The sequence below is a fragment of the Stegostoma tigrinum genome, chromosome 8 (genome assembly GCF_030684315.1).
Source record: "Stegostoma tigrinum isolate sSteTig4 chromosome 8, sSteTig4.hap1, whole genome shotgun sequence".
NCBI classification, from domain to species: domain Eukaryota; kingdom Metazoa; phylum Chordata; class Chondrichthyes; order Orectolobiformes; family Stegostomatidae; genus Stegostoma; species Stegostoma tigrinum.
In genome coordinates this window covers 47,968,308-47,983,060 of record NC_081361.1, presented here as the reverse complement: position 1 = coordinate 47,983,060, position 14,753 = coordinate 47,968,308, and the positions used below count along the sequence as shown (strand labels likewise).

General features: G+C 37.9%; 1 protein-coding gene across 15 annotated transcripts in view; it reads left to right on the top strand.

Annotated features, from left to right (window-relative positions):
• Positions 1 to 14,753, top strand: part of dock7 (dedicator of cytokinesis 7) — a 173,041-nt gene that overhangs the window by 80,706 nt on the left and 77,582 nt on the right. For 10 of the 15 annotated variants that reach the window (XM_048539932.2, XM_048539939.2, XM_048539937.2 and 7 more), the window contains exons 19-24: positions 976 to 1,062; positions 2,569 to 2,800; positions 6,485 to 6,649; positions 7,744 to 7,919; positions 8,842 to 8,931; positions 13,376 to 13,462. In XM_048539932.2, the coding sequence (XP_048395889.1) occupies positions 976 to 1,062; positions 2,569 to 2,800; positions 6,485 to 6,649; positions 7,744 to 7,919; positions 8,842 to 8,931; positions 13,376 to 13,462 (837 nt within the window). Of the gene's footprint in view, positions 1 to 975; positions 1,063 to 2,568; positions 2,801 to 6,484; positions 6,650 to 7,743; positions 7,920 to 8,612; positions 8,801 to 8,841; positions 8,932 to 13,375; positions 13,463 to 14,753 lie in introns of those variants that run through there. The other 5 variants (XM_048539944.2, XM_048539943.2, XM_048539942.2 and 2 more) reach the window with 3 other exon arrangements.

The window sequence follows — 14,753 nt, the reverse complement described above, 5'->3', positions numbered from 1 at the left end:
GCTATCCTTCCAAGTCATTCGGGGGGTGGACTGTAGTCAGTCTTAAACAATGACAAAATATTCTGCTATGCTGGGTGTTAGGGAAAGAGTAGCCCTCTCTTAGACAAGGTGCTAACACGGTGTGGCACTTAGTAGAGTGAGTCCATGTATCTTCAATCTTGTAGCTGCGCTTAGAATAATAGTTGATCAGACAGGTGATCATATAAAGTAGCGACATATTTACAAGTGTCAGTTTCCAGTTATTGTGAATTCAAAGTGAATGAGTTTTTCACAATGTACTTGTGTGTGATTGCACTTGTTTGTGGCTTGCAAACTGCACCGCAAAACCTAACATTTTGTGTGAAATCCCACAGCTTCCGTGTGAAGTCTCACAGCCTCTCTTTTGTGAGCTATGATTGGTGCGGGTCTCTGTTTTACTGAGGCCTGAGGAAGATTTGGCTCAATATGTCCATGGAGAGCAGTACGTGGAAGTATCGCACATTAGAACTTCATGCCTCAAGTCTGCCGGCTTATCTTGCAACAGATAATCTGTTTCATCCAAGTATTTAAAGTACTAGTTAGTAGTGAAAGTTTTAGTTGCAAAAAAGACAGACGTACTTAGAAGATTTGGATGGTCCCAACAGGTTTTTCATTATTGCTTTCAGTAACTCCTTTAGGTAAAGATTCACATTGTCATAAATAATGTAATTGCAGCAGCTTCAGCCATTTTTGTAGCTTCCAATGTAAACAAAGCCAGTTTAGCTGAATCTGCTCAACTGCGATAACAACCTTAACTTTAAACTGCATTCAAGTCTCTCTCCCCTTTCCAGTACTCCCTCTCACTTAAGTTCTGTCTTTCCAGAACAGACTTCTCTTTTAGAATTGATTGCTTACTAATTGAAGCTCATTTGTCAGGGTCATGAGTACTGTACTTCTTGAGTGAACCTTCACAGGGACATATATATGTTAATATACAGGATCCTGTTACTGTTGCAGGTACCACTGCCTGGAATGAAGTGGGTGGATAACCATAAGGGAGTGTTCAACGTGGAGGTGATTGCTGTATCCTCTGTTCACACTCAGGTGAGAATAAAGCTGTGTCTGATATGCCGTTAGGTATAACATGAGGCTGCTCTTTTGGAGGTCTGAATTTTGCTTCAAATTTGGCTTTGTACACTTTCTCTCTAAACTGAATATGCATTAAATTTGATATATTCCATTCTAAATTCTTTGAATTTTGAATGTTTTTATCTATTCATAACTTAAGTAGGGGATGGTGGAGTAGGTCCATGCAAGGAAGGAGGCAAAAAAATTGCTATTTCAACAATTTTAAATGGAAAGATTTGATAAAGGTTCGTGAATTGCCTGTGTGTTTCTAGCTTTTTGCCAGGCGCAGAGGTGAGGGGCTTTAATGAGAAAGAAATGGGATGAGTGAATGTGGACCCAATGGTCTTTTCTCCTCCTGAAATATAACAGAACTATTACAGTGTATTGAGAATTAGTCAAAGAGTTCAAAACCTTAAGTGTAGTAAGGATAGTCCTGCAATACTCATAAGTACAATAAATAAATAAAAATGTACAGCAAGTGGGGAATCTAAAAATGAACACATAAAAGAGAATTACGTATGTATAATAGGAGTAAGAGTAAGTTATGTACACTTCTGAGAAAACTGTGGAGCACAACTGTGGAGGCCATTCAAAATAGAATGGGTGAAATGTAGGAACACAAGCCCTGACAACTTTTAATGTCTAGGAATATCCAGGACGGGATATGAAGGAAAAGAGAGGTGTTTAAGAGATACAAGGGAAGCAAATCAATGGAGCCTTCAGTGGAGTATGGGAAGTGCAGTAGGAATTTAAGAAAGCAATTGGGAGAGTAAAGAAGGAGGCATGAAAAAAACACTGGCGGGTAAGATAAGGGAGAATCCCAAGAAATCCTATAAGTAAATGAAGGGTAAGATGATAACCAGAGAAAGATCATTACGACTGAGTGGCAATCTGTGCTCGGAACTAGAGGACATAGGTAACGTGTTAAATGAGTACTTCATATCTGTCTTCACTTTGGAGAAGGAGGAAATGATACAAAATTCAGGAAGAGTGAGTGTGAGATTCTTGAGCAGTTTGACGTGAAGTGTGAGCTCATATTGGATGTTTTGGTGGGGAAATCTATTAAAGATTTTGAAACTTTTGAAGAGATTAAATGGGGTGGAAGAGTAAAATTGCTTTGCCTGGCTGGTGGGAGCTTTGGTGGTGAGTAGCTACTAGACATTATCAAGAATGTGGAGACAGAAAGTTTGGAAGAAATTTCTTCATAAAATGGGTTATTGGAGCAGTGAATACAAGGGAAAGTATTAAAGTTCCAGTATCAATACCACTCCCTGGAATGTATACAAAAATTGTCAAAACTATTATCAAAATACTGATTACAGTCCTAGAACTGAGATTGTTCTAAATAATATAAGAAAATAAACTTATATTTCCCAAGTTTAAAAGTTAGCTGTCATACCCTTTGTACTTGTAAACTTTGAAAGCAGAGATATGTTTGGCATAATTTTTGTTTTTAAAATATGAATTAAATATTTAACACAGGATCCATACCTTGATAAGTTTTTTGCTTTGGTCCATGCCCTGGAGGAGCATGCATTTCCTGTGCGAATTGGAGATCTGAGAATTCTGGAGAATGATCTGGAGAATGAGCTGAAGAACAGTATTTCAGCCTTGAGCTCAGCTCAACTGGAGCCAGTGGTACGATTCCTCCATCAGCTTCTAGATAAACTTGTCTTGCTGGTTGTGAGGCCCCCTGTAATCGCTGGACAGATCGGTATGTCAAATTCATCAATCCCTATTTTTGCTGTGAATTTTCTTTAGGATGTATTTGTAATCGTGCAGTTAACATCTTTAGCTGGACACGGGCTGCACTTGTACAGCACAAGCATAGATTGACATTAAATTACGAATGTTTTCTAGTAGCGTCCTTATTGGCAAAAGTGTTGTGAGGTCTGCATGTGTTAATATTCAAAGCTATTTCAAGATTAAGAATGCTTCAGTCAAACTCTCAAACTCGCAATGATCTTGATCACTATACATTGATCACTGAGTTCTGTATGTATGAGTGTGTACATAAAGGTCAGTGAAATAGCTAGCTAATTCCTACTGTTTACATTTGCACGTAAGCAATGACCTGTTGTTTAAGTTTTTTGGAGGGTGTGTTTTACCCAAGCATTACTCAGAAAAATGCCAGAAAGCAAATGGAAGAATGGGAAGTTTTGTGGAATTTTAAGTAGGATTATTCACTTATACCAGAATTACTGTAATCTACTTTTCATTAACTAAAGAGTGGCTCATTTCAATTATCAAATTAACAATTACTCATAATAAAAAATTAGCTCGTATCTCTCTTGTGCCAGATCCAAGTTGGGCAGGTAAAAATATACAGGGCCTAACATCATTTATTAACATATCTAATTATTGGATTAATATTACCACAAGCCCTTATAACAAAACAGCAAGGTGTTGACAGGAGCAGATTCAGACACACATAGACACCAATCCAACCGAGGGGATAATTAAGGGGTGTTAGAAAATTCAAGGTGAGTTTGTAGAAACTGCAAATATTAGTGACGTCGCAAAACAAGTGCGGGATTCGGGACAGAATTGGAGAATCACAGTTAGCAGAGGGTTTTACAGTAATGGGGAGGAATGAGACCGTGGAGAAATTTAAACACAGATGAAAATCTCAAAATGGAGATATTGGTGGATGGGGAAGCCTTTGGTCAGTGAGCATAGTTGTGTGGAACTTGCTATAAGTTAGGATAGAGTTTCGGATAAGCTGCAAGTTTATGTAGAGTGGAAGATGGGATACTGTTCAGGAGCAGATTGAAATTGTTGAATTTGTAAGTGATAAAACATTGTTGAGGATTTCAGCAGCTGATGCTCTGAGGTGGGGCAAAGGTAGACAATGTATAAGAACCTAGAAATAGGAGCAGGAAAAGATCATTCATCCCCTCAAACCTTCCCCACCATTCTATGTGAAAATGGCTAATCTGCCCAAGGCTCAACTCCTGTTTTGTACCTGCTTTTCGTAGCTCTCAACTGTTCAATATTTGAAAAATCTATCTACCTCCTCTTCTAAACTTTCTGGTAGAGTATTCCGGACACTCATCATCCTCTGAGAGAATAAATTATTTTGTATCTGAGATTTAAATGATAACTATGTCCCTTAGTTTGAGATTCTGCCACTACTGGAAATATCTTCTCAATAGCTACCCTTAAAGACCCATCAGAAACTTGTATATTTCAATAAATACTTATTCTCCAAAACTCTAACGGATAAATGCCTAAACTATTTAGCCATTTTTGATAATTTAACACCTTCATCCCAGTGTAGCAAATTCCTTTTGAACTGTCTGCTGTGACAATATATCTTTTCTTAAATACAAGGATCAAAGCTTTACATAGTACTGTGAGTGCAGTCTTGCCAACACCATGTGTCATTGTTACAAGTCTTCCCTGTTCTTAAACTCTAACTTTACAGCAATGAAGGTGAAATTTACAGACGCTTGGTGAGACAGCACCTGGAGTAATGTATGCAGTTTTGGCCTCCTTATCTGAGGAACAATATTCTTGCTATAGAGGGAATGCAGCAAACTGATTCTTGGGATGACAGGACTGTGGTATAAGGAATGTTGAATTGGTTTGGATTATATTTGCTGGCGTTAAGATGAATGAGGGGGGAATCACATAAACTTCCAATAGGACTAGACAGGGTAGATGCAGGAAGGATGTTCCCAATCAAGGTGGAGTTCAGACCCAAGGGCTTGTAGTCTGAGGATGTGGGGTAAACCATTTTGGATTGAGATGAGAAATTTCTTCACCAGAGAACAGTGAGTCTTTGGAATTTGCTACCACAGAAAGCAGTTGAGGCCAAAAGATTGATTTCTAGAAAAAAGTTGTGTATAGCACTTCTGGCTAAAAGAATCAAAGGGAATGGGGGAAAAGTGAAATCTAACAAAGCAAGTGCATGGCGGCCCTGAGCCTGCAATAATATTTACTATAGATTCATTCCATTTTTGTCATCACCTTGTTTCTTTATTCTGTTCACATATTCAAGATCAAAATTTGTGCATGCTTTTATAAGGCCATACCTAGTAATGCCACTGTTGCCTTCCACATCAAAACCTGCTCTCCACTCTGACTAGAATGTTAGCATTGAAGTTTGCTTGCTGAGCTGGACGGTTCGTTTTCAGATGTTTCGTCACTATTCTAGGTAACATTTAGCATTTAAGTTAGTTAGCATTTAAGCTGTATTTTCTTCCCTTGTCTCACTTTCAAAATGTGTTATTTTGCATTTTTCTAATTAGATTACACCTTTCACTTATTTGTCCAATGTGTTAGTTCATTTTTGTCCTTGAGCAAATTTCTTAAACAGTTAAGCTTTCAATGATATGGACAAATGTATTCACCTGCCAAAAAATAATTCAGTTGTTGATACGTTGTCCACTATATTTCGTGAGAAGAACCTGACTTGGTTGTAGTGTACATAATTTGTAACAGTGTCAATCTGGGACTTTTATTGCGTGACTTTTAGAACATGTACTCCCACTTCCACCATAAGTAGTGGAAACTGGGGTAAAAATTTATAACCACTCGCTGTTGACTTTGGAGAAGACATTAGGGGAACTAAAATTTCTGAGTGGCCCTTCCTGCACAGCTACAATTTTTAGGGATAGGAAGGAGGTCAGCTTGGCTTTGGGTTATGGTGGGGGAGTCTGGCAGGTTTTCTTTCTTAGATCTTGAGTAAGAATTGGAGCAGCAGTGGGTCCATCAATGCTCCCTTCCTCTGATTGGGATCCAGCCTTTGAGATCTGCTCTCCCCCCAACAGACATTCAGATTGGCTGGCTGCTTGCTAGGGAAAGATGTCCTCCTTGCCTCCATCCAATTAATACTACACAGAATGGCTGCTGGGTGCCAGGAGCTGTGTGCATTCCCCATTAACTTTTTTTAGTGATGGAGTGGGATTCACTACCAGCTGGAAATTTCTGGCTCAGGAGGACAATAAGGTAAACTAGTTTCTACAGAGACAAAAACGCAAATTGATTGGATTTCCAGGAAAAAGAAATGGAAGTGTAGCGTTTGAAAAATAATAGATTATTAAGATTATGGAAGTGGTGAGAGAAATAATGCAAGACCAAAGAGGGCAGTAATTGTTTGTCTTTCTTTTTAGGCTGTCACCAGACATTGAATGCATATCGCTGAGGAACTAAGCTGGCACTGACCTCTGAAAATATCTGTGACTAATATTGTTGTTTGTTCCATTGTCTGATTTTATGAACTTCAAAACTTAATGTTATCCAACCTAGAGTTCAAGACTTTACCTGAAAGACTATGATTAAAGACTTGTGGGCCATGTGGGCCTACTTTTGCTCCTCATTCATATGTTTGAAAACAGCAGTTTCATAGTCTGCGATTGTAACCTTCTGTACACTTTTTTTAAAAATCCTGTAGTAAACATGGGACAGCCATCATTTGAGGCAATGACGTCCATTGTTAACAGACTTCACAAAAACTTAGAAGCAAACCAGGACCAGCATGGCAGAAACAATTTGCTGGCATCCTACATTTACTACGTTTTCCGTCTCCCGAATACAGAGTCGAACCCCTCGTCACCAGGTGAGAGCAGAATTTGAGCACCATTCTTTAATGTGTCCTTCACTTAAAAAAAGAGCAGAGTAATATAAAAGCATCAGCTACCTAGAAATGCCATCTCAAATGATGTCCTAGAGTGCAAAATAAATTTAAACTTGCCTCGTGTCTTCACAGAAGACAGTGGCATTTTGGTACTGTCACTGAACTTGCAATCCAGAGGCCCGGTTAATACTATGGGGATATGGCTTCAAATCCCACCATGGCAATGAAATTCAATTAATAAAGTCTGAAGTGCAGTCTCAACAATGATAACAACTATGTGTATTTGCTGCAAAAAGCCACCTGGCTCATTAATGTCCTTTAGGGAGGGAAATCTGTAATCTTTACCTGTGGTGCCAGTGGTAAATACACACATATGTGGTTGACTCTTAACTGCCCTCTGAAATGGTTCAGCAAGTCATTCAGTTCAAGGGCAATTAGGGATGGGTGAAAAATGCGGACTATGGTTATTTCATGAAAACATTTAAAAATTTTTACTTAGTTTATCATCACAAAGCAGGTTGAACGCTGCATTGATTTCTAGTTGATAACAGTCAATGTGTTTTTTCTTGGTTTTTTTTATATTTATCACCTTTTTCTTCATGTAATTCCTTAACTAAGCCCTCTTTTCCCATTTCCAGGCACACTGCCCCTAGCCAATGTATATGTGCATTGTATTTGTTTTTAGGTGTATTATCAATTGATGTGAGAGACTTGGAAGAAGTGGTGAACCTTGCTGCATTTGAGACAAACTAGAATCAAAAAGGAGATTCTGACTAAAACAAACTCTGTTAGCTCCAAGGTTTATAGCTTGTCTTCCTAACATCAGATTGATTGTCACTGATGAATCTTGTTCTGCACACCCACCTTAAGAACATGCACTCCATTTCAGACCAAGTTCCCCAGATTGAAAGTGACTGATCTATATCATTATTTATCCACCTGACAAATAGTTTGAGTTTTGTCAAACATTATAGTTGCAAATTTACATACTGCTCATACCCTGTCTTGAGTTGCATCAGCTGAATTTGCGGTGGCTTTGAAATTGCGCACTGATCATGATTGAATCCTTGGCTCAGGTCCCGGTGGCTGTGTGTTGGGTGGATCTATGCATTATGCTACAATGGCGCGCTCAGCTGCAAGGCTGGCCAGCCTGAGTCTTAGTCGGTCTCGGAGCCTCAGTAACAGCAACCCTGATATCTCAGGTACTCCAACCTCACCAGATGATGAAGTGAGAACAATTATTGGCAGCAAGGTAAATGGTCACCTTCTAATTTTAGGCACTGATGTGTATAATAAAGATTTAAGCTACGTGTGGTGTTCAGACTGAATTTGTATTATTATACATGAAAATCTACTTACGATGAGGTAAAACGTAATTGTACATAATACAATGAGTAGGATAGAATTGTCCTTTTTGTTGATATTCTTTTCTAATTGAAATTCTGTTCTATGCTACATCTCTAGACCCAGATTTAGATTAGCTGATCACTTTGTATGTTTCCACTCTACCAAACCCTGCGGTTGGAAGCGGCTCCAGGGATTATGCTTTGTATGAATTAGTTTGCAATGTTTTAATTAATAGATATAAATAATTCAAAATCTTGATGTATAACATGCTATTTTTAATACTGGCATTTCATTGTGCAATTTTAACCTTTTTTTCAGTCACTAAAAATTCTTCCATAACAGTTCAATGGCTTAACTTGTATATAAACTGCCTAGTTCTAAACCACGTAGACCCGGAAATTTTGATTTGTACTCTTTATTATGTGTTGTAACGCAAGACTGTTTGCTTGGTAGTGAATAAAAAAAATCAGTGAGATATCCTCACAGATCATCACCTACTTGAAAAGTATAGGTGTGGTAATCACATGGGAATTAATACCTAGTTCTACATTGTTGCTGTTTCTCTCTATCCCCTTCAACCTCCATGATCAAATCAAAGAATGACCACCTTGAGCAAGTTGCTTCCCGCTAAAATGGACTCAGACCTCAGAAAGAGCCAACACCTAAGGACAAGGATGGGAGAAAATTACATTTTTGTTGTAGTTAAGCTGTAGCAGATTCTTTAAATACACCTTCCTTGTACTTTGTATGTTTTTGCAGAAATTAAGGCACCATCCAGCTAAATGTTTTTAAATTCCCTCTCCCGTCTGCTTCGTTCACTTGTTCAGGGACTAGATCGTTCCAATTCCTGGGTTAATGCTGGTGGCCCAACTGTCTCATGGAGAAGTCCCCCCAGATCAAGCACTGAAGTAATGCAGGTGGTTTCAGATGCTAATATATCTCCTTCAGGATATTATTTTGCAGTTTAAAATTTTATTTTCATCCATTTCCCATTATTTTCATTATATGAGTATTCTGAACTTTAGTCCTTTTGAGTTTTGCTAGCATTTGCCTGTGATCAGTAGTTTCATTTTTGTAAATTATCAGTTATTTCATTTTAAGACCATTTTCCACAATGTTATGCTTGAGTCCTTGTGCATGCTGTTGTATAAAAATGCATGGAGTACTTGGTGCATTATCACATGATCACACAGTGGTATGGTATGTATTTTTTTGATGCTACAAAGTTAAAAAAATTAACAATCCTACATTAATTCAGGAAGGAGATGTGTTTCACTGTTTATTTAATAATTTATGTCTCACTTTTTACCGGTTGTATTGTTCCCAGGGGTGTTGAAAGTTCTTTGAACTCACTGTTTCCAGGATGTTTTAACATGTTTGTACCAATAAATTCTGAGAAAGTGACATTTCAGGGCATTATAGTTTACTGGTGTATATAACCCTTGCATGTAAGGCTTAATTCATGATTTCAAATTTCTGTCACTGCTTGTGACACCCTTGTTTCGAGCTGTAGTTGCCTTAGTGTTGCAGAGGTGAAAGTGCAATCGTGTGAAATAAATTTGAAAGAATAATCTTAGTTGTTGTTTTTCCGCACTTGACCTAGACATTGTTTTAAATTTTTTTATGCCCACTTTTAAGCTTTACTGAAATCCTAGAAATCCTATCGCAACTGAATTGAAGCATCTTAACTTGTGCCTCGTGCTACATCCGCATGAGCCATCAATCACCATCATTTATGGACAAAGAAGATACGAAAAACACATGATTTGTTTTGTTATCGTAGCGTCCATATGCTTAGAAATATATTAGTTAGTGCATTGTTTAAAAAAGACTTCAACAAAACTCTGTTCTCCAGTTTCAAAAATACAGATGAAGCTAAATTATTTCAGAAACTCCTCTGTTGTTTGTTTTGGTCAAACTCTGTAAGTAGTTTGTTTTTTTTTAACAATAAGTATGTGACATTAAGGTATGTGTTAAGATAAGCTGGAAATAAACCTCAATACAGATGTGGAGTGGAGTGTGAAGCGGTGAACATCTCCAGCCATAATTTCTGATGAGTCCTAGACTAGTTGATGTAAAGTGAGGGTTACGCACTGCTTCTACATCAAGAGGATGGAAATAGACATCCGAAATGCTTGAGAATAACGAATTGAAAATGGGACATTTTAATCAAGTAGTTTACATGAACATTTCATCAGCTCAGAGTTGAATTGTGTGTGTGTTACATGTTCATCCAAATCTATTTTCTTCATGTTGTGACCTGTGTTTTTGAGAGTTGAGCTGCAGAATACCTGAGCACTGTATAACAACAAAGGTTTGTGTGTAAATCTTTCTAATCCATTTGCACTGTAATTTCACATGTATAACTGATCCCAGTGAAAAAGAAAAGAAAGCTTTAGAATGTTCTATTTTGTAAATTGTAGAAACATGCTTAGCTGATATTGGTGGACAAGAAAAACAAGGAAGAAATTGGATGATTATCAGAATTTGAAAGCATAATATAGAAAATTATGTATGTCTGAAATTACTGATTAGGTAGTGCAAAGCTTGGGTTTTCAAAGGATAAAAATTGTAAGATAGTAGGACATAAGAAATAGGAAGAAGAATTGGCCAGATGATCCCTCAGGCCTAAATTGTCATTCAAAAGAAAAATGCTGATCATCAACCTCAACTCCACTTTCTTGTCTTATCCAAATTCCCTTGATGCTGTGTGTTTCCATAAATCCATATATCCCAATTTAGTATATACTCAATGACTGACTGAGTAGAACATTCCAAAGATTTGCAGAAAATATATGAAGAAGTTTCCTCCCATCTTGGTCCTAAATGGCTGACTTATTATATAGTTCATAAGGAAATGGCGATATTCGCTGATGATTGCACCGTGTTCAACACCGTCAGGTACTGAATTAATCAGTGTTTGAATCAAACAAGATCTGGTCAATACCCAGATTTTAGCTGAGATGTGGCAAATAAAATTTGCACCACATGAATGCTAAGCAATGATCATCTCTGATAAGAGGCAATCTAACCACCACACCTTGACGTACAATGGTGTTACCATCATTGAACATCCTTGGATTTACCATTGACCAGAAACTCAGCTGGACTCACCATATAAACACAACAGCAAACACAAGAGGAGATCAAAGGCTCGGAGTATTCTGGCAAGTAATTCGCCTCCTGATTCTCCAAAAGCCTGGCCGTCATTGACAAGGCACATCAGGAGTGAAATGAAATACTTCCCACTTGCCTGGATGGGTGCAGTTCCAACAACACTCAATAAATTTGACACCATCCAATACAAAGCAGCCTGCTTGATTGGCACTGCATCCACAAGCATCCACTCCCTCCACCACTGATGCTAAGTAGCAGCAGTGTGCACTATCTACATGATGCACTGCAGAAATTCACCAGAAACCCTTAGACAACATCTTCCAAACCCATAACTGCTTCTATCTGGAAAGACAATGCCAGCAGATACATGGGAACAACACCACCTGCAAATTCCCCTCCAAGCCACTCACCATCCTGACTTGAAAATGTATCCTTCTCTGTCAAAATCCTGGAATTCTCTCCCGAATGGCATTGTGGTTCTATCTACAGCACATGGATTACAGCGGTTCAAGGTGGCAGCTCACAATCACATTCTCAAGGGCAGCTGAGGACTGGCAATAAATGCTGCCCAGCCAGCAACACTCTCAATCCACAAATGAACTTTGTTTAAAAAAATGCCTATTAGCTCTAGTTTTCCACTGTCCAGCTTGGGGAAACAGCCTTTAATGATGTATTTCATAAAGTTCTGCTAGGAATTTGATAATTCACTAAGATTTCATTTGTCTAAACACCATAAAATTTAGGTCTATTCTGTTCCATTTCTACCTATAGACCTACCCTGTCTTCCCGGAAATCAATTTAGTGAAACTTTGTTGCACTAACTCTGAGAGAACTACATCCTTAGTTAAGGCGACTGTCACTGTACGCAGTATGCCAGGCGTGGTTTCACCAATGTTGCATATAATTGAGACAAAATTTCCCTTACTCGTGTTATCTAACTTTGTTGGAATGGAGGCTGCGACTTATGCCTTCCTATTTGTTTACTGTGTTGCCATATTAACTTCCCATGGTTTGTCTCTAAATTCTATAAATGCTGCAATATTTATTAATCTCTCACCTTCTTTAAAAATAAGTTCTGTTTTTCTATTTTTCCTATCATTTCCACACATGATACAGCATCTGCCACATTATTGTCCAATCACTTAGCCTGTCTGTATCCTTACATAGCTGCTTTGTGTTTCCTCACAACTTAATTTCCTGCCTAGATTTGTATAATCAGTAAACTTAGATACATTACACTGAGTCACCTCATCTATGTTGTTGATGTAATTATAAATAGTTGAGGCCCAAACACATCCTTTTGACAACACACTTGTTACATCCTCCCAATCTTAAAATGCTGGCTTTATTCCTCCTCTTTGTTTTCTATCTGTTAACTAATCCACAATCCAGTCTAATATATTATCCCAGTTTCCTTCAACTGAATTTTGTGTGGAACTTCTTGTATGGTTTCTTGCTGAACACCTTTTGAAAATCTGTGTATACAACATCCACAGGTTCTCTCCAATCTGTCCTGCTAGTTAAATCTTCAAAAAATTCTAATATGTACGTCAAACTCAGTTTAATTTTTATAAAACCGAGCTGGCTCTACATAATGATTTTATGATTTTCTAAGAGAAAAGAAGAAAGAGGAAGGACTTTGCAGTTCTGAGGTTCTGTATAAAAATAATTCATTTAATTGGAAGAGAAAAGAACATTAAAACATCATTCATCATAATAGGTTTGATTAAAATGGCAATAGGAATATATGATAGAGTAAATCAGAAAGAAGAAATGATTGTCAATATATAAGTACATGCAATTTTTGAAAGCTCATTAGTTGGTACACTTGAACAATCAGGAAGAATAAAATTAACTGACTTGGGTATGTCGCTAATCAACTCAACATAGATTATATACTCAAGAAATGCAATATTTTGTTTAATGTGCACTTTAATGGAATAGTTTAAACAAGAAGTACTATACCTGATGCTCCAATCCATTTTAAGACAAATAATATCAGTAACAAAGCAAACATTAGAACCTAATATATCATTCAAATTCTTGGTCTGCTCTCAGTTCAGTTTTAGACGTAAGTAACATCATTACCCCTGTTATGGATGTGAAATTACAGTCATAGTTTTTGGAATATAATTTGGCAGAAGGTATTTTATGCTCTCAACTCCTCTGCATTTGCTTTAATAAATTCATTTATGCCATATCTGACTTCACCAATATATTACCAACATTCATTCCACTCCATAGGCGATGGACCGAAGTAATCGCATGTCATCGCATACCGAGAGCACAAGTTTCTTACAAACGTTAACAGGACGATTACCAACTAAGAAGGTAGTGCACAGTACTGTTGTGTGAGGCAAGTGAGGAAGGTGGGATAAATCTATTCCAGGAAATCTTGAATGTTATCTCTAGTGTTGCTTGATCAGATCTAGGAGATTATAGCCCTGATCAAGTTGAGTTTTGCTGAGGAATTTGTTGCAGCATTTGTAGTCTGCAGTGTGCTAACTCAGTTTATGTATTGCATTGTGTGTAACTGCACTGGTAGATTGTCGTAAATAATCAGAACACAATCAGTGAGCTGATTCACATCTCAGATAATTGCATCTTACTTTAAACATCATTTTAAAAAAAATTTCCTTTAAGCAAACATCAGAATGGTGATTTCTCCTTGCCTATACAATTTGTTATTGGGGGCATAGTCTCAGCAAATTTGTGGTTAATTATAATCTGTATCTAAAAATTTGACATGGGCATATTTTTAACAGTTGCAGCAGCGGCTGGTATTTTAATACACTAATGATATTGAAGTTTGTAATGGAATCATAAAAACTCATTCAACAATGGAGACAATTTGTACATTTCACTGCTTGTGATAGCTCTTCGTTACAAATGCTAAGAGGATAAAATTGAATCTGCCTTTAAGCAGTGAGTAAATGTGCCCAAGTGATGCATTAAGTCACATCAATACAGGTGGTCTCAGCTTCTTCTTTGGGCTGCACTAAGTTAATTGTTCATGGTGAAAACAACATAAGGGATGCTGTATAAGACTCAGGCCTGCAGTAGCTGGAAATCTGAAACAAAATTGGAGTGCGATGGAGAAACACAAAAGATCTGGCGGCATTTGAAGTGTGAAATGTTTTGAGTCCAGATACCCTTTATCATTTGGTTAGGCCTCACAGCGCCAGGCACCCGGGTTCGATCCGACCCTCGGGTGACTGTCTGTGTGGAGTTTGCACATTCTCCTCATGTCTGTGTGGTTTTCCTCTGGCTGCTCCAGTTTCCTTCCACAGCCCAAAGATGTGCGGGCTAGGTGAATTGGCCATGCTAAGTTGCCCATAGTGTTCAGGGATATGTAGATTACATGGGTTATAGGGGGATGGGTCTAGGTGGGATGCTCTGAGGGACTGTGTGGATTTGTTGGGCCAAAGGGCCAGTTTCCACACTTGTAGGGATTCTATGAAAGTATAGCAGGAAAATAATTTCAGAAATTTCCCTTGCTACAGTAGAGCAATTCTAACAGTGGATTAAACAGTAAAAGCTGTGAGACACCTAGAAAATCAGATATTCAGATATAGAATAAATCTTGTTGGTTTCAGTTGTGGATCCTTCTTGTAGATCTGCT